This window comes from Mytilus californianus, unplaced genomic scaffold (assembly GCF_021869535.1).
Source record: "Mytilus californianus isolate M0D057914Y unplaced genomic scaffold, xbMytCali1.0.p SCAF_2, whole genome shotgun sequence".
In the NCBI taxonomy this organism is placed as follows: Eukaryota; Metazoa; Mollusca; class Bivalvia; order Mytilida; family Mytilidae; genus Mytilus; species Mytilus californianus.
This window is the reverse complement of record NW_026262668.1, coordinates 70,417,122-70,438,338: the sequence shown is the minus strand read 5'-3', so window position 1 is coordinate 70,438,338 and position 21,217 is coordinate 70,417,122. Positions and strand designations below refer to the sequence as shown.

Below are 21,217 nucleotides of genomic sequence, written 5' to 3'. Positions count from 1 at the left end.
CTTGCTACGTCATTGGTATGTGTGTATTGCACACTTCTTGTGACGTTGTTCACATCAGGTAAAAATAGAGCAGAGAAGAATGATACTTGTTAATGTTCAATAGCAAATTCTATGGTCCATTGACTTAAGTATTAAGTACAAACATGATAGATTACTTGACAAATTAATGCATATTTAATTTGACAGTTTAAATCGTATGGCAAACATAAAAATTGACGATAAGCAAAAAGACTTCATCTGTGTCTACTTTCAATTTCTTTAAACAACAGTCAACAGACAACAACAGCCACTGAAAGGTCAAGCATTTGGTATTTGGTCAGATTTGAAAATTAGATGTTTTAGGGTGAAAAAAGATGAAATTCGCTGAACATCTTGGTGCTCATATAACCCCAGAATGGAGGAAGCAATACATACAATATGAGGTAAATAAATAGACATGTAATGTAACGTTAACCTTGTGTCCCCTAGAAAGTACTGTAGAAACATGTACAATAATGTAACCTTTTTTATGCAACTCTACTGATATGGTTACAATACTGTCCATTAATCGTAATGGAGCAGCCCAGGAAGACTTCTACCTGTAGGATTGTCACAGGGCTTGTAGGGAAAGATTATTATTATCCTTTTTTCCCACCATATTTTGGTACTCTTAAAAAAAACTATTTACAGACAGTAACAGACGTCAATCTTGCAGGGTTTGGTGCAATATTTTGTTACAATTAAAACTTTATAAATTAACTGTTTCTGTTCAATTCACTGTCACTGAATTGATACATCACTTTCTGACCCAGTCTGACGGTCTACATGTATATTTATTTTAAATGATTAAATAGCTAGTTTTTTGATGTAATCACATCAACTGGTAGATTATTCCAATCCTTTATAACAAAAATTTTCTCAAATGAAATGAATTGTTATGTAAGCTTTAATTATTGTCAACTGACCTGTCAGACTTCATGCATTTTGATGTTCAGGAAATGAATGATAAAGTATAATAAATGCACATTATGGTTTAATTACAGTTATAGTTTTGATGATTTATAGATCTATTTATCGATTATTGTAGGAGATTTTATGATATGAAACATCAGCATTTAAGAACATAAAGTTTTTAGTGTAATTATTCCAACAATTTATTTGGATAATGTTGACATTTGACAAAACAACTGTTATTTGAAATTATACATGGATGTAGTATGAAAATGCTCTCCTCTAGCTAAATGTGTGAATTTGCAAGTACATTGTAATTTATTCTTCATTGTTTAGATCTGCCATGCAGGCTTTGCCTTAAGTTTGAAATAATACAACGAAAAATTTTTGTCAAACTTTTTTTACTTCTATGAAAGCGAATAGTTTTATATTTGGTCTGTTGCTTCATTATACTGAGTGATGGAGCATAAACATTTTTTTACATCTGCCATGCAGCCACTTCCTGTTTGCAGATAGTTTAAAATTAAGATTCTTTAAACCTATTCAGAAATATATCAATTGTTTTTTATATATACAATCACATCTATTTTATGCATGTTATGTGCATTATAACCTTGATAAAGGCCTGCAACTTAGAAAATCAGAAAATTAGTTAAATACTCTAATAGATAGCAAAATTATCTCCCCTTGACCACTGACCCTTTCCTCATGCATTTGAACTATTATTTTATGTTTCTTTAATCACTCTGTAATGTCTATGTCATGTTGTTATTAATGTTATGCTCTTAATGGGCCCTTTAATTTGGAAAAATAAAAATATTGTATTGTATTGTATTGTATTGTATATATGCCAAATAAATTGTTACATTCAAACATTTTCATCCCTTAACCATGTTAACCCTGCATTAATGATATACATGATATACTTTATCAAGTCCAATTAAACATTATAAGTTTTGGAAATGGTCTTCATCAGTTACATGTATGCTTAAGTTCACATGTTACATGTACCTAAATCAATTGCATGCAGCAACGAAGGTTCAGACCTGGTATTGGTCTAGTTTGCTTTAGGATTTGATTATTTAAAAATTTGACCAGTTGAAAGTGAGTACTGTAGTCACTGATATTTTCAGTTTTCTGAACAGGTTAAAAAAATGTCAAAAATAAAAATTCACAAAACATTTCTATTCTTTTGTGAATTTCTGTACATTTCTTGCTGAAGCACTCCATGGTTAAATTTCAAACTGCTGTCAAGAAATCTTGTGATCAGTGATAAATTTTAATTATTATCATGTTAAAAGGTACAATACTTCATATCTTAATGTTTAACTTATATTTTTAAATATAAGTTGTATTGAGACAGATACAACAGTTCAATGTTTTAATGATATATATTTACTTGCAGGCCTTAAAAGATTTAATTTATGAAGCTTCTGAGCAGTCTCCATCTACAGAAGGTATGTCAAGACTATATTTTTGAGTATAATCCCTGTTTAAGTTTGATCTAACCCATATTTTGAGATAATCTGTTCCAGGATCAGTATGAACTATTGCTATCAATTGGGGTCTTGTTGAAACTAGTGTTCCAGTTTGAAACAGAGTTTGAATCAACCCTTGGGTGATTAATTTATAAAATGATATTTGATCAGATGTTTCAACAGCCAATCAACTTTTGACAGGTTTGCCATGTCCACTTCACTGTACAGCAGACTATATTAGGGTAGTACGCACATTTGATAATTTACTCTGCAATTGTATCATGTAATAAGCAAATATTCAAGAATAAGTCTTTTGATGAACCTTTCCAGAATTATGTTGGATAAACCTGCCCTTCAACTAAAATTACCAACATTACTTTTAGATAGAATTTTTGATGAAATAGCTGATTTCATTTATTTGAATTAATTTTTAGTGCATGTTGATATCAGAAATGGTCAGTGTGATAGTCCCAGGTAAAGAATCTTGGCAGTGGTTGTCTTTAGCTATATCTTTTTGTTTTTTATTCCCCTGCTGCAGCGGAGGGGACATTAAGTGTTCTCTATCTTTAGTTTGCCTCAACCAAATGTTATGAAACTTATACACAATGCTTATTACCACAAAACACAGATCTAGTTTGAATTTGGGTGGCGTCACTTTACCATTCTAGAGTTTTGCCCCTTTACCAAAGAAAAAATTGCTGAATTTTTCGTTTCCTTTCTCTAACCTAAGTTTGCCTCAACCAAATGTTCTTATGAAACTTATACGCAATGCTTATTACCACAAAACTTTGGTGACTTATTTGGTATTGATGGCAGATCTTTGTTAGTTTGTGTTAATTTTTTTCATGAAAAGTCTAGACTTTAGAGACTAGATTCTAGATTATTCCTGGATTTAAAACTTGACATGGTATGGACAGTTATCATTTGTTTAAGAATGTATGTTGACATCCAGATGTCTAAGTTTTTTATGTGTCTTTGAGTTGCTGTCTCATTGACTTATACTCCATATCTCCTTTTAATGCTATAGATGGGTGATGTTAAAAGAGCATCTAACTGATTAATATATTGCCCCACCATGGAACAATTTTTCTATTTTATTCCTATACAACTTTGGAAAAATCTTTTGACATTAATGAAAGTTCTAAAGACCATTTGTAGAAAAGTAGGATAGAACTTGCTCTTACAACTTTTCAAATTTAATACGAATATGAATGAAAAGTGACATGAAGTAAACATAAAGGAGATGTCAGTGCAACGACACAAAAGAACAATTTTTTGACTTACATAGTTCCTACTGTAATGATATGTTTGAGGCTATCACTAACACCAATTCAGCATTTTCAAAGTTTATTGGTCCCTTTCTTTTTCAGCCATATTTCTTGCATTATCATGATTATAATTATGAAAATTTATTGTATAAGTTAGTACATATTCTTTTGCTAATTAAATGATTAAAATAGATAACTTTTTCTAAATATTTTCACTAAATGTGTAAACAAATGAACACACGATAAAAAGAATACATTTAAACCATTTCATATATAGCTTTATGATTTTCTAGGGTTATTGTATTCGGGTGAGATTAATTGTTTTTTTACTGATCGGATTTTATTCAATTAGGTTTAGTTATTTATATTTTTTCATCAATATTAATTTTTTAAGTTTGATTAATTTCAAGAACTTGTATACATCTTGGTACTATTTCAATGGTTGCATAGGATCTCTACCAGAGCAAATCTAAATGCATGTCTTAAAGTGTTAAATACATTAATGCATATTTTGTTTTTGAAACTTCTCTGTGTAAAGATGTTTTGAAGTTATTTCATTATTAATACAAAATCATATTTATTATGTCATTGTGTGCACTAGTAAACTATTTTTACTGTGTTTTTTGCTGTGTGTTTGTTTATTTCACATTGGCTAGAGGTATAGGGGAGGGTTGATATCTCACAAAACATGTTTAACCCCGAATGGAAAATCATTTTCATTGGGATATATTTGGTCCTGCACCATAAGTCATGGTTTATTTATTTTGGAGTTTTTTGCATAGTTCACATGTCTAAATGTTGCCGTTTGGATTCAATATTTGCATTATACTATCAAAATTACAAAAAGGCAAGACATATGTCTATGTCAACCATTTATTTATTTTGTTCATTTGTATGTTTCAGAGTTTAGTGTGGGGTCCATTTGGCTAAACTAGTATACATTATTGTTATGGGGCCAGTGTCCGGGTGTGAGATTTTATCACTGCATTGAAGACCCATTTTTCTGTTTTCTGCTATATGGTCGTGTTGTTGTCTCTTTGACACTTTCCCCATTTCCATTCTCTATTCTATTCATAAGGAAAGCAATAAAGATATTGGTAAAAGCCAATCATAAAAGTAAAAAATGGTGACCACTCAGTTTGATTAGTTCTATAGTTTTGTATTTTATTCCAAAACAACTTTGGAAAAATCTTTTGACATTAATGAAAGTTTTAAAGACCATTTGCAGAAAGGTAGAATAGACCTTGTTCTTTCAGCTTTTCAAATTTAATACGTATATGAATGAAAAGTGACACAAAGTAAACATAAAGGAGACGTCAATACAATGACACAAAAGAACAATAAGTCATCTTTTAACTAAATATATTCGTTGCATTTAACGGGAGAATGTAAACTGAATTGTAACGAAAATCATACTGTCATTTGTAGGCGATAACTACTTTTTCATTAAATATAAAGTAAAAATATGTATGCTTCTTGAAATTGATAAGAAGCTGATGGAATACTTTACAAATGTTTCCGAAAATCTTTACATCAGCTGTTAAATGCTTTTCTTGGCAAAATACAAAATAACCTGTAAGTTCTTTATTTTGAAGAAACTGTCAAAATAACTTGACAGGGTGTTTTCTTTCAGTCTGTAATTGAAAAATTTGCAATAAACATATTTTAGCCTAGCTACCCACTTAAACTTGGAAATTTCATGGCTAGTCACATGTATGCAAACACAATTTTTTATAAGTTCTTGTCTTAATTTTTCTTTTAATTTTTCAGTTGCTGATGCCAGTACATTACAGAGATACTATGCAAGATTTGATGAAAGATTCTTTCAGTTTTGTGACAAAGAATTGTCTAAAATCAACACTTTCTTCTATGGCAAGTTTTTGTTTTTCAGATTGTCAGGGAGTTTTATTTAGATGTTAATCACCATGATCAGTTTATAATATGAAGATCATGAATTTATCCCAATATAACCTTTAGCATAATGTCTGTGGTAAAAATTGCGATTTTACTCTAGCTTAAAAACAATGTCAATGACAGAAAAGAGCATATTTATAAGAATCAAGGCTTCTCATTAGTAAATATAATATTATAACACTGGAATTGAGAAGATATAGTACTGTCATTGACAAATTTGTATAACTCTCCTAAAAGAGAGTGAGAACAAAAACTATAGTGAGTGAGGAAATGGATCCAGAGATGTGGATTATTGACGGAGTACTAAAAATTGCTTCTAAAATGATTTTTTTTTAAATAGAAATATTGAAAACTTTGTTTTTTTGAAATTTTTATTTAGGTGCAAGATTTAATTGATATTTGTATTGTTGAATACACATATAATGTTATTTTTTAACAGAAAAAATATCAGAAGCCAATAGGAAATTTGCTAGCTTAAGAGCAGAGCTTGATGCATTTCTGGAACATGCACATAAACCCCATGGACTACGAAGGAGGAAATCAAATGCTGTTTATTCCTTGTTTAAGGATAAAGAAAACAGAGAGACTGCACAGATACACACCAGAAAACTCCATGATCTGAAGCTAGCATTCAGTGAATTTTACCTTAGTTTAATTCTTCTACAGAATTATCAGTCTCTGAACTTCACAGGCTTTAGAAAGATCTTAAAGAAACATGATAAAGTAAGTTTTCTGTGGCTTACTGAGCTAAGGGTTCCAGGTTAAATCCCTACTTTTGATAGGAAAATAATGTACTGTTAATTGTTACACCATTTTAGGGTATGGCAGTGTTCATGATTTATTGAATTTCATGACATGACATACCAATACGTTTTATTGTAGGATGGGTTCTTATCCCAAATTCCAGAGAACATAAATACCCATGCCTAAATTCCTGTGAAAATAATGTGTTCATTCCTGCATTAAAATAACATCAAATCCCAAATTCCCAAATTCTCCAAGACATAAGGGGTTATTCCTAAAGTTTTTAAAATTAAATGGCTCAATCCCAAAGTGCTGAAAAAGGTTCTTCTGCCTTCATTAACAATATTTGGTATTTGGATTGGTATGGAGGAGTATAAGTAGATTTCAGGATGAGGTCTGTTCCTCAGATACTATAAACTATAGGGTAACAATATTTTGTATTTAGATTGGTTGGGAGGAGTATAAACAGATTTCAGGATGAGGTCTGTTCCTCAGTTACTATAAACTATAGGGTAACAATATTTTGTATTTAGATTGATTGCAGGGAAAATATGACCTTCTGATTCAATAAGAAGTATGTGATATGGCCTTAGACTCAATTTCAGCTCCATTGGTCAAATTAAGTTTAAAAAAGGTGAGGCATTTTTGCTGGAGGGGTTTCAAACATACATGATCTTTTCTAGGCTATTCCTGAAATATAAGACTCTGATGGGTCAAGATTTTTGCAGATACCCTTCATGTGTAAAGTTTTGAATGATTTTTCCACAAACTTCTGATACCTCAGGCCAAAAATAGTGCACCACTAATATTTTTATTAAAACATCACCCTACTTTTTGTTTGGTAATATCTGGAATAGTTGTAGGTCTTACTGATTATTAAAAAGTGAGATTTACTTACAGATAATGGTAACAACTAGAGGAGTAGAATGGAGACAACAGAATGTAGAAACAGCACCATTTTATACCAACAAGGAAGTAGACCACCTGATTAAAGAGACAGAGGCAAGTAACTACATGACAACATGTTTCATTTTCAATATACCAACTGCAAAACATTTGGGAGTTATATAAGAATCATCCTGTCTGTTTGGGTGAGCTCATTAAATGTAGATGGATTTAATGAAACTTTACTTAAAGGAAAAGCATCATGTGAAGATGTACATAAAGCAAAAACCACAGGCTCTTGAGAGCCTGTGTCGCTCACCTGTATCTACTGTGGTTTTGGAAATCATGTAAAATAAGGTTAAAATCATAATAAATAGTATTAGATACCCTAATAATGATTGAGGCCAAGTTTGGTTTAATTTGGCCCAGTAGTTAAATTAAAAGCAAGTCATCCCATTGTAGTCTTACAATAGTTACTGAAGACCCCTTATCATTATATAAATTAGTTTTCAAGTTGTGACCATTTGAAATTGTTTTTTTACAATTTTCCAATAGACTTCTATAGTAAACCCCATATGTTCAATTTTTAGTCATGGCGGCTATGTTGGTTGGATGGCAGGGTCATCAGATACATTTTTCAATCAAGATACCATATTGAAATTTGTGGCTAAGTTTAATTCTATTTGGCCCAGTAGATTAAGTAGAGAAGATTTTTGTAAAAGATTACAAAAATTTAAGAAAAATTGTTAGAATTGACTACAAAGGGCAATAAGTCCTTAAGGGGTCAATTGACAATTTTGGTTATGTTGACTTATTTGTAGATCTTACTTTGCTGAACATTATTGCTGTTTACAGTTTATTTCTATCTATAATAATATTCAAGATAATAACCAAAAACTGCAAAATTTCCTTAAAATTACTAATTCAGGGGCAGCAACCCAACAACGGCTTGTCTGATTTGTCTGAAAATTTCAGGGCAGATAGATCTCAACCTGATAAACATTTTTACCAAATGTCAGATTTCTCTAAATACTTTAGTTTCAGAGATGTAAGCCAAAAACTGCATTTTACCCCTATATTTATTTTTAGCCATGTCAGCCATGTTGGTTGGCAGGCGGGGTCATCGGACACATTTTTTAAACTAAATACACTAATGATGATTATGGGCAAGTTTGGGTAAATTTGTCTCAGTAGTTTCAGAGGAGAAGATTTTTGTAAAAGTTAACGGACGACAATGGACGCCAAGTGATGAGAAAAGCTCACTTGGCCCATTGGGCCAGGTGAGCTAAAAATGTAGTCAACGTCTTGAAGGGTACATGGTTAAACTTTAAATCATTATCACAGTCCTTTTAGTTTATTTTTTTGAAACTAGTCTTACTCCATGATGATACAATTTGTCATTTGAAAAATATGTTATATATTACACACTTCAGGAAATAGTCAAGTATGTATAATACAATTGTTCAAAATAGCCAAGGAAATTAAGATAAGGACACAAGAGGAGGTTAAGCTTTAGCAGGGGAAAAAGTAGCAGGGGGCCCAGAAACCTATGATACCGGTAATAAATTTTGGGTTTGTACCCTAAATTTTAGCTAAGAATGTCAATAAGTACTTATATTTATCTTCATATTGTGGCAGGTTGGGTCCATAGATACACGTCTTTTCCCCTGACTTGGGTAAATGTTAACAAATTAAACATTCAAGTATTTCTATGTCAAAATAGTTTTTGATGAAAGTATGAGTTCTTCCATTATTCCATATTGTATATATTTTCTGTGTCACTGTGTGAAAGTTTACTGCTTTCCTTTTTATTCTGATGTGTTCCCCTGACATTTCTCAGTGTTAACAGTTTATGAAATATATGAGTAAGTATACATGTAAACCTTTTGGAAAAGGTTTACATGAGTTTTAAATAAGTCTTTTTATTTTCATATAACATGATATTCATTTGTATTTTTTGGGGGTAACTTTGGTGTTCTATATTTGTAGCAAAGTGTGACATCTGACTTAGAAGGAGGAAATAGATCGAAAGCTATGAAAAGACTGAGAGTACCTCCATTAGGAGAAAAGGTGAATTTATTATACATTCAGTTTATTGTAGAAATAATTAATATTCACATAACAGTATTAAGATTTGTCTTACATATACATACATGATGAACAATAATTATATTTGAATGGTCTGTTAAGTCTTCTGACATATATCTAAGTACAAATGATAGTATTTCTACTGACAGTGGAGTGAAGTATATGTGAATTAGTTGAAAACCCAAGAACACATAAAAAAAAACATGGTCGTGTCTTTAATCTGTAAAATATTTTTATGGCCCTGCAACAAAGTTATCGGGGCCATATAGTTTTACCCTTATCCATCATTCCGTCATTCCATCATTCCGCAACAAACAGTTATATAGAATATTTTTTTCTAGACACTAATTTTTAGTATGTGAGTCAACTGTGATGAGAAACATATCGAGTTTATGTTTAGTTGACCTTTTTTCTAAACGCCTTCACATATTGAGCTGATTTTTAGTTCATGAGTCTTCTATGATGAGTTAAGATCGACTTTATGTTGTTCCGCTCAGCTGTTTTTTGCCGAAACAACTGGCTTTGAACATTTTGTGAAAATAACAGTTATACAGAATTTTTTTCTAAAACTCCTTTACATTTTGAGCTGATTTTATTTTTGTTAGTCTATTATGATGAGTTACAGATTGAGTATATGTCTGGGTAAGCTCCACTGATTTGTGCCGAAATTACGGGCTTTAGACTTTGAAAATTTCGTGAAAATAACAGTTATACAGACTCATTCTCAAATTTTCTCAACTCCTAAAAATGGCTTCAACCTTTTTTGGGTATGGGGCCATTCGTGTCATTCCAATGCATATAGTTTTAATTATATTTATATAGAAATAATAAAAATGGGAGAAGCTACCAAGGTGTCAATCAAAACCATAATTTGAGGAAACACAAACAATACTCAGTCAAAGAAAAACAACAAACAAAGAGACAACAGTCCACAAAACATCACATAGAAAACGGTTTATTGAGCAACACAAACTCCACCAAAAACTGGGGGTGAACTCAGGTGCTCAAGAAGGGTAAGCTTTTCCTGCTCCATTAGATGCATCCATGTTGCTCATGGCAAGTTTAAATCTGTTGATAAAGTTACATTCTATATCAATCACAAGGAAAAGACGATAGGATTGTGGCTACAGTGAATTGAACCTACCAAAAGTCATCTGTGTCACAGGTATTTCATAACATTTAACCAAATCAGGATGACACTCTAAAACCTTTAAAAAAGATGACTTTTACTTTCTACTTTAAAACCCTTTATATAGCTTTCTTGTAAACAGCAACCCTGTGTGAAATAAATCATGATAGGAAACACACCTCTGGAATATCATATCAACCGGGAAATATATTCCATACTTCATATGCATGTACATAAAATTGGGAAGTTCTCTATGAGAAAATTGAAATTATCTCTTTTGTTGTAAAGATTAGTTATCAACAGACCAGCACTGTACAAAGAGAGATAATTCTGAAAATTAATCTCAGTTCCGAAATTTTAGATGAATTTCGAAAAAAGAACCTGAGAATAACAAAAATTAAGTAGACATTTGTTTCATAAATATGATATAGTTTAAAAGCTTTGTTATTTGGCAGAACTGTTGTGTTTTGGAAGAAAAAAAATTGCAAGCTTAAAGTTTAATGTTCTTGATTTATATTTTCAGCAAAACCCAATGACAATGTGTAGAGTTGGTCTGTTTTTTGGAATGTTTATTGTTCTCGTTATTGTTGTGGTAATAACAGGTATAGTATTAGTTATCTCCCTTAACTTTGAGAATTGTCAAATAGATAAGCTGCTACCTATCAACTCTGACAGGAAATAAATGCAAAAAATAACTTAAAACAAAACATAAAAAGATATCAGAAATCACCAAAAATATAGGTCAGTAAGACATAGCTCATTAACCACAAACATCTGACTCCTCCTAAAAACACATACAAACAAAGATAGAAACCCTAATATAAATGGTAAGGAAAAATAGATTAGATTAAACAAAAAGATAAGGAAATCAAAACCCAAAATGTGTATTTATAAATTTTAAGTATGCTGTAAAGTAATGCTTCTGTCCCTAATCTAATGGGAAAATGTAATAAAAAAAAGAAAAGGTTATGTCAGCATGATCAATATTGGTTTGCATAAAAGAAGCCTTTCTCTATTAAGTTTAATACTTTTAAAGAACCATCATTATCTCAGTTTTTCTGTTTTCTCACACAATCATGTTTTTATTTCTGAACAGTTTCTGCAATATACGTAATAACATTTGTAATTTTTTCAAATTCTAAATATACAAGTTATACTGAACCACCCAAAGCATAAAAAAAATTTAATTTTGATTGAAAGAAAGAGCTTTTACCTTTCTTAAAATAATCATACATGAAAGTCAGTCATTCTTTCTGATTACAATATGGACAAGTTTGTTATTTCTGTTGAAATGAGATGTAAATGGAGATAATAGCATTACACTTCTAACAAAAATACATCATATTTTGTTTTATTTTCAGCATTTTTTACCAATCATTCCGGGAATTGGGAGCCAGCGTTGAGAATGTTCCGTGGAATGTTCCTGATTATTATGATGATCTGTTTCTTAGGTATAAACACTTATGGCTGGAGGTCATCAGGGGTCAATCATGTACTGATATTTGAAATTGATCCACGTCGCCATCTGTCACCACATCAGTTGTTAGAGGTATTTAATAACTTGTATACTCTAATCTTTGGAAGAAGTTAATCTACCGCACATATTTTGATAGCCAATGTATCATTAGTATGTCCACGTTAACAAACAGATAAAAGAACAGAGTTCCAATTTACCCCGCGTTGCACATATTTTATATTTCCAAGGGGCATTACTCTTTTAAAAAAAGTTGATCGTCCACCATTATAGAACATGTCCGAGATATTGCTGATATTAACCTGTAGTATAAGTTTTATAAAAATCTGGCAAGAATTGTACTTGTTAGAGCGTTAACGAGGCCATTTTCCATAAATTTAATATTTCCAAGGGGCATAACTCTTTTAAAAAAAGTCGATATAGAACTTGTCCAAGATATTGCTGATATTAACCTAAAGTATAAGTTTTATAAAAATCTTGCGAGAATTGTACCCGAGGGAGAACTAACGAGGCCATTTTCCATAAATTTAATATTTCCAAGGGCATAACTCTTTTTTAAAAAGTCGATCGTCCACCATTTTAGAAATTGTTCGAGATTTTGCTGATATTAACCCATAGTTTAAGTTTTATAAAAATCTGGCAAGAATTGTACCTGTGAGAGCGCTAAAGAGGCCATTTTTCATAAATTTAGTATTTCCAAAGGGGCATAACTCTTTTAAAAACAGTCGATCAGCCACCATTATAGAACTTGTCCGAGATATTTCTGATATTAACCTATAAAGGGGGGGATAAAGACATCAACACCCATGTTATACCGAAATAATAAAGAGTTTATTATGTCTACATGTTTCACCACATGAGTGGCATCATCAGGACGGTTACAATAAGAAAAATTATCCCTGAAGTACATTGTATGTGGACTTCAGTAAGTTGATAAAAGTGGAAGTGGTAACAAATATATAAAATCTTTACTCTATTTTTCACACACATAAAAACGAGGATTTTTATAGATAAAACTTTGGTGTCTGGGACTTGATGTTTGGCGTAATATCAGTAGGATCTTGGCACAGATTTATTCTCTAAGTACCTGGTCAGGTATTCTAAGTTATTTAGGCCTTGGACATGTAAATTCTGCTAGATAATCCTGGTTGTTATGGCAATATATAAGGGTGATCATTAGATGTATTCTGTGTGGTAGTGTTACTGTATCTATAGTTTCTTCTCTTTCCTCTCTCTTTTCTTTTCTTGGTCAGTTGTTTGGACTCCTTTTGGATATCTGTAGATGATTTACCCATTAAAGTGTACATTGTTTAATTATCCAGTACAGCTTGAATATTTCAATCTGCTCTATTTTCCACACGCATAAAAACAAGGATTTTTATAGGTACTTTTACAGATTAAATATCTCTTAGGAATTTCAAGGTCTGCGTTCTTTTTCATGAACTCAGAAAAACTTTTAGGAAGTCAAAAACACTCTTTGAAACATTATTTTACTCACAATGAACATAACATTGAGATGAAGAATACCAATAAAAGCTTTGTTTCTTAGCTTCTTTTTTTTTCATGTGTGTGTTGTGATTTTATGCCATGGATTGATACACTATTTTCTTTCTTTTCTATTACATATGTACCATACTTTAAATATCAAATAACTAATATGTGAATCATGTGAAATTCCCCTACATTTATTAATTTAAAGTAACTGACAATGAGCTTCTGAAATTTCATGATGAATATTAAAATGTGTTTGTATATTGTCCTATTTATTATAAAGAACATGTATAAATGTTAAGAATGATTATATTTTTCAGTTAGCTGCAGCATTAGCAGTAGTATGGACATTGTGTTTGCTAGGCTATTTATTCAGTAATCATCTAGGATGGCCACCATTTATTTTTCCATTGATAATGGCAGGGTTCTTGTTTTTGTTCCTGGTTAATCCTATACATATATTTCACCATAGTTCCAGATATTGGTTACTCTCTGTTTTGGTAAGTATTTGTAGATAACAATGAGAATCATCAGTAAAAATAGTATTCTTTTTATTATAATAATGACTGTCATTTTTTAACCAAACCAGTATAAAATTAATCTTAAAATATTTATTATTTGATCTATAGAATGAAAACATAGAAAAAGTCTTAAATTTAATAAAAAAAAGTAAAATTGAATATTTTGAGGATGCAGAAAACAATTGTGCTAAACTTTACCCACCCACATGAACATTCTGTTTATTTATGCATCCAATCAATATTACATGTATTAACAACAGCTGTACTGACTATCAGGCAATTAAATGCTTTCTCTAAATAGTTTATTTTAAGTCTTATGACAAAATACAGAATTTTTATTATAAAAGAACATTTGAATGAAAGTATAATATACACATTATAAAACATTAATGTATTAGGGCTTATTTTAACCTGGCATTCTGTACACCTATCTTTTCATCATTAAATCATCTGTTGTTTAATTTCTTCTCTCTTCTCGATTAAGATATTAGGCTGATATTTGAGATGTATTGATACTATGAAAACTTTATGTTAAATATTGTTAAAAATGGTCAATTGTTATCTGAAATTTAGGAAATTTTGGTACTCAGACTTAACATTTTAGAATTTTATTTTCCAATATATTTCTTTTAATGTTTCAAGGGTATATTGCTGCCCTTTGGCTTCCAGCCATACTGTGAGGAGTTGCAATTTATTAAGTGGAAGTTTTTTACAATGACTTGACCTTTAGTGTTTTTATCAACCTATTTTATCATTGACGACTTGATTTTGACTCTTTTAGAGCAGTTTGGTAAAATTTCTGACCAGTTTAACAAATTGATGACGTGACCAAACAAATGGCAATGGGGTCAGAGTTTGGAATGAACTGCAATAACTGAAGAAAAAACAATAACTGTCAAGTCAGAGTAATTAATCTAAGTCCAATTGACAACTTTAATATATTTTTCAGTTTCGTATTGTAACTTCACCATTCCACCACGTTGGTTTTGCTGACTTCTGGCTTGCTGACCAGTTAAACAGTCTTGCTATTGTGTTGTTAGATTTTGAATATTTTGTATGTTTCTATGCCTTTGAAGTAGAATGGCATGGACCAAATAGTAAGTAGCTAAATTATTACAATGCTTTTCTGTATATCTAAATAAAATCACAAAAAAATTGTCAAGTGACAAAAAATAAAAGATGGGGAAAATTAGATGCGTTAGGAGCTTAAATTGCCCTGTATAATAAAGTAATAATGAAATTTGGGATAATTTAATTATCAGTAAGCATAATCACAATATAAAAATAAAAGGAGATATGTGGTATGATTGCCAATAAGACAACTCCCCACCAAGAGTCCAAAGACTGTGGATATAAACAACTTTTGGTCAACTGTATGCCTTAAACAATGAACTAAAACCCATACCATATAAAAGCGCATTACAAAGATGAGATTGTATTGAAAAATTTAAACTATAGACCAAAATTTTTAAGAACAAAAGAATGATTTTTGTTAGTAAAAATACAAATATGTGTAGATTTGATTTACAGATGTTTCTTTATGTTGACAGGTACTGTGTAACATTAAGTAGTTCGCTGTTGGGTTTCTTATTATTTGACATAAAATTTTTGGTTTCTTTATAAAAACTTTCAAAATGACTTTTGTAACAGAATTTTTCATTGATCCTAGAGCACATTGACTTTTTTTACTAGTATTAATTTAGCATCATACAGACATAAATGGAATTCTTTAATTAAAACGTCCAGGTCTGTGAAAAACTAGACCTAAAATATTCCCTGATCACAAAATGTTCTTTAAAAATTTAATGTTAATTTGAATTGCTTGTTTTTTATTGCAGGACCAGAAGTATGTACAATGTCAAAGTTTGGCATCAGATCCATTGTTAGTACTTTACCTGCCTGGTTCAGATTTGCTCAATGTCTGAGACGTTACAGAGACACAAAGATGGCATTTCCCCATCTTGTCAATGCAGGAAAATATTCTACAACATTCTTTGTTGTACTGTTTTCTGGGCTTTATTCTTCAACTTTGGGTAAGTTTATGTTTCAATATATATGAAAAAATAGAAAACAATCAATACAACAACAAACCAATGACACAAATGACCAATAGACATGGTTTTTGTCTAAATCTTTAAATTTTTGGTCCATTCATAAAATACTAACATAAAATAATCAAAGTTATTCCTTTTCATTTTACTTTGACATAATTCACTGAAGATTTAATTACAGGTAAAATTAATTTATCCGTAAAATTAATTTATCCTTACTGCCATCTATTCACTTATACCTAACCAATTATTTTACCTATTTGCCAAAAAATTAAAAAGTTAGAAAAACACAGACACAACATTTTTTGCAAGACATTGAAAATTTTCCATATAGATTAAATACAGCATAATCAAGGGTATTTATTATAATGCATTATCCATTAGTCAGCCTTTTTAATATTCAAATTAACTTGATTCCAAAAAAAAACTTATACCCTATTTATTTACTTATGTCATCTTCTTGTTTCCTTCTTTTATAATTAGGGAAATGTTTAATTACTGTTTACATCAAATCTTATTTTTGTCTTTACCTTGGAGATGTTCAAAACAATGTCAAATTCTTAAAAAAAAAAGCTGTGAATGTTATAAGTAACTAAACAGGGTGGCATCAATATGGCATTGCAAAACATAGGCTATATCCATACTCTCTTCATTACATTTATATGAGGCAGGTGCTATCTGAAGGCAGTTGGTGGCTTGGTGCATGTTTGATTTTCTTATTATTGATTGCTATTTTATTTGTTTTAAAAATTTGTGGGAAATAGTTTGCTCCTCCGATACAAATTCTTGGGAAATCATATGCTTCTTTATGATGTTAAACAAAAAACCCTGAAAAGTATGAAAACCTGAAAGAGTTTTTTATCAATGCCATGTAATTGCAGGTTTTTATATGCCATAGTGAATAGAACCAAATCAACCCTTCTACCATTTATGCTCCCTTTGGGAGCTTATAAATGATTTTTGATTCTGTCTTTTTTCCTGGTTATAAATGTAGAAAAAATATTATATATTTCCAACAATGTACATATACATTTTTTTTCAATTTTTGTTTTTAGGATATTGTCTACTAAGTTTTTGTAGATACCTTGAAAACAGTTATATATGCTTCTATTTATAGTAGTTAAAATTAAGTTATGACAATATTGATTACATTTCCTATAGGTTAGTTTTAAGTTATGACCATATTGATTACATTTCCTATAGGTTAGTTTTAAGTTATGACAATATTGATTACATTTCCTGTAGGTTAGTTTTAAGTTATGACAATATTGATTACATTTCCTATAGGTTAGTTTTAAGTTATGACAATATTGATTACATTTCCTATAGGTTAGTTTTAAGTTATGACAATATTGATTACATTTCCTATAGGTTAGTTTTAAGTTATGACAATATTGATTACATTTCCTATAGGTTCATCAACTGATTCATACAAATACTAGGTTAGTTTTAAGTTATGACAATATTGATTACATTTCCTATAGGTTAGTTTTAAGTTATGACAACATTGATTACATTTCCTATAGGTTCATCAACTGATTCATACAAATACTATGGAGGTATTATATTCAAACTTTAACATTGTTGCTATGATTTTGTTTTATTCTATTTTTTTTAATTATTGTTGATATTTTAATTACTTCATATCTACAAAATATTCGAACCCCGCTCGTGCGGGTGCACTCGACTCCAATCTTAATTGACTAGGATTGTCAGTTTTCCTATCGAAGGTCAGTGGTTTTCTCCGGGCACTCCGGCTTCCTCCACCAATAAAAACTGGGTACCACGAAATAGCCCAAAAGCGGTGCTTAAAAGTGGCGTTAAAACACCAAAAATCAAATCAAATCAAATCTCTACAAAATAGAAAGTGGTCATTGGACTACCCTTAGTGTCTACATATATGTCAACAATCAGTTCTTGTAAATTGTTTTACCAGCAAGCATATTTATTAAGTCCCAAGTTCAAATGCTTGATTCCAGTATGTTATTGCTCACCCCTCTGACCAGCGATTCCATTATGTTACTGCTCACCCCTCTGACCAGCTTCTTTTACTTTGATCATCATTATCCTTTTATCACGCAACTTGATTTCAGGACTATTCTATGTTTTTCAATCCCCTGCAAAAAAAGATCCTTTCAAGAGTAGTTTATGTGGTTTTCTTTGAGGGAAAAAAAAAACAAATATTTATTGTAAGATTACACTGTGTTTACTGTTATTTTTGCTCAGAACGATGCATGACTAGAATTTAGTTGAAAGTTGAAAGTTATTAATTCATTCTCTTGCATTCATTTTACCCCAATATGTTCTTTGTAGAAAAAACTTAAGAATTACCATAAGTTTTGGTTAAAAATTAGATAATTAGTGCAGAATTTTTCATTAACATGAACTTTTTCAATGAATATCTTATTTTTGGACATTCAACCATTAGTATTGAATAATTGTAAAATTTAATTGAATGATTTATCTGTATTGACTTGTAATTATTTTGACGAATTTCCCTTGATTTATTTGAGCAACAACTTTCCAGTTTATTCAGTTACTGTAAGATAAAGCATATCTTTTAGTTAGTACTATACCTGTAGGAGTTTTTATTAAATATTCTTAAATATCCTACCCAATAGCTGCACTTACATATATGAATCATATCAGAATATTAAGTCTTTAGCTCAAAATCTTAAATTTTATTTATTTATCATTTTAACTTTCTGTAGAATCTTAACTAAAACAGGACTCAAGAGTTTTTGTTATGAGATTATAGTTTATAATATATTTGTTGTTGCATAATTATTGTTCATAAAATATTCAGGATTTCAAAAGTGAGGAGGTCAAAGGACATATATTTTTAATTGTAGTATAAAGGACCTTATATAATTTCATAATTTTACATTAGACCTAAGTGACTTATCAGAACAATACATTTGATGTCAGAAATACTGTCAAGTCAGAAATTACTGCATATGAAAATAAGGAGATGGGGTATGATTGCCAATGAGACAATTGTCAATACAGACCAACATGCAAATAAGATCACTTAAACAATCAGCAAAACCCTTACTGTACAATATAATGCCATAAAAGGCCCTGTGATGACAAAATGTGAAACAATCAATAGCCTGAGTTATACTACAACAATCAATGGGTTATGCACCAGCAAACTAGTTTTACCCCGCCACATTCTATATGTGCCTGTAGTTCAGTGGTTGTTGTTGGTGCATGTCTGTCATATTTGTTTTTTGTTAATTCTCATGTCACCTTTTCACTGAACTAGCATGAAATAATTTTTGTTATCATCTAATGTCATAGTTTTATTTCAGAGTGGCAGGGTAAAGAATACAAACAAAACCATGCTTTCTTTTACCTGTGGATTGTAGCAGCCGTGATATCTTCCTGTTATACATTGACTTGGGATCTGAAAATGGATTGGGGTATACTAGATAGAAATGCTGGAGAAAACAGATTTCTTAGAGAAGAAATAGTATATGCTTCCAAGGTACTTGTTTAGTAGAATACTGCAATATGATATTTCATATACAATTTATTAAAAGATAGCAAGGAATTTTGGACAAAAATATCATATGTTCAGGAAGGGTATTTGGTATTTGGTGAAACAAAAGTAAAATTTCCTGAGACACTAGGCAGGAAATATCTTCTTAAGACTGGTATTATTTTTTCTCACAAATATAGATATATCTGTCACAACAATTATCAAAATGGATGGTTAAGTTAAACAATCAATAAAATCCATTATTCTTTCTCTATCAAGAAATTAGCAAAAACTGTCGCACATATGATCAAATGTCTCAATGAAGTATAAAAAGACATATGTCTGTTCATGTCCGTCATATTTTTTTTTCGTAAATTGTTTTGTTATAAATTAGGCCGTTAGTTTTCTCAATTGAATTGTTTCATATTTTTCGTGTCCTTTTATAGCTGACTATACAGTATGGGTTTTTCTCATTGTTGAAGGCCCTACGGTTGCCTATTTTTGCTTACATCCACTTCATTTGAACTTGGGTGGATAGTTGTCTCATTGGCAATCATACCACAACTCCTTATTTTTATATAAAAGGCATATTTAGCAAATACAACTGTAGAAGTTAGATAAGAGATATGACTGATCATACATTGGAGTGTAATGCCTGTTTGCACATTTTATACCAGTTTTTAATTAGTGTATTTCAATAAATTATACAAGGTTATGCATAATCAGGCATAACATGCATTTAACTTTTTCAATTCAATGGCAGAAACGTTAAAAATGAGATTTTTTAGCATACATTTGAGTGCAATAAAAGAATTTTGTTTTTGTATTTACTTTGCTTACAGTGGCATATTACAGCAACCTGATATATGTATTTATAAGCAGTCTTTTTTTGGATTAATTATACACACAGATTTATGCATTTTAGCTTTATCTGGTTTGCAGAATATATGTTTTTCATGTGTATATGATAGATAAGCACAATTTGTCAGCCCATCTGAAATAGCTTGGCAGCATCAAGTCTTCAAGTCAGTGTATCAGTCAGTTTGTTTGATTACTGTAAATTCAGAAATTATTGCAAGGTTTTTATTAATGCGAATAATGCAACTGAGTGAGTATCGCAATAAACCTTTATGCAGATTTTTTCGAAAACACAAAAATCGCTTTAATTTAACTCACATGTTTGTCCATTCTTGAATAATTGTAATAATAAATGCACGCAATAATTTCTGAATTTACAGTAATCTGTCCTGTTTCAGGTTTAAGTTTTGGATGAAGGTAGTTTGCCATGAACTTGTGGTCACATTAACTTGAAACTTAGTATACATGTTTATTTTGATGTGAATCTTTGTTTTACAAATTTTGTTTCCAACTGCAAACAAAATGTTATAAAAAAAAAATCTTTTGATTTTACAGCAACAATGTGTGATTTGTATTTGTTTTGTTGCTAAATACTTTTTTTGCTTAATCAGATATCATTTTAAATTTAATTCAGTATATTTTAATTGTTCAGAAATTACTGTAAATGAATTATTATTTATTACTTTTTTCAGGGTTACTATTATTTTGCCATAGTTGAAGATTTTATTTTGAGATTTGTATGGACACTGACGGTGTCAGTTGGAGAAAATCCATATTTTGAACACAAAGAAGTATTAGTAACGCTATTAGCCTCATTAGAACTTTTCAGGTTAGTATTCAGGCTTTTATAAACAGATCATACTTTGTATCTACAAATTTCAAACCTAAAGATAGCTAGATAT

General features: G+C 30.5%; 1 protein-coding gene and 1 long non-coding RNA gene across 4 annotated transcripts in view; both read left to right on the top strand.

The window, feature by feature from the left end:
• Positions 1–21,217, top strand: part of LOC127728172 (uncharacterized) — a 183,495-nt gene that overhangs the window by 132,056 nt on the left and 30,222 nt on the right. The gene's annotated exons all lie outside the window — the stretch shown is intronic.
• Positions 40–21,217, top strand: part of LOC127728058 (xenotropic and polytropic retrovirus receptor 1 homolog) — a 32,223-nt gene continuing 11,045 nt past the window's right edge. For 2 of the 3 annotated variants that reach the window (XM_052235244.1, XM_052235246.1), the window contains exons 1-14: positions 40–422; positions 2,336–2,387; positions 3,970–3,984; positions 5,447–5,548; positions 6,030–6,313; positions 7,235–7,336; positions 9,209–9,289; positions 10,960–11,038; positions 11,798–11,985; positions 13,722–13,901; positions 14,872–15,019; positions 15,761–15,955; positions 19,288–19,463; positions 21,008–21,144. In XM_052235244.1, coding sequence (XP_052091204.1) covers positions 354–422; positions 2,336–2,387; positions 3,970–3,984; positions 5,447–5,548; positions 6,030–6,313; positions 7,235–7,336; positions 9,209–9,289; positions 10,960–11,038; positions 11,798–11,985; positions 13,722–13,901; positions 14,872–15,019; positions 15,761–15,955; positions 19,288–19,463; positions 21,008–21,144 — 1,808 coding nt within the window. In that variant the 5' untranslated portion in view covers positions 40–353. The remainder of the gene's footprint in view (positions 423–2,335; positions 2,388–3,969; positions 3,985–5,446; positions 5,549–6,029; positions 6,314–7,234; positions 7,337–9,208; positions 9,290–10,959; positions 11,039–11,797; positions 11,986–13,721; positions 13,902–14,871; positions 15,020–15,760; positions 15,956–19,287; positions 19,464–21,007; positions 21,145–21,217) is intronic. The other variant, XM_052235245.1, reaches the window with a different exon arrangement.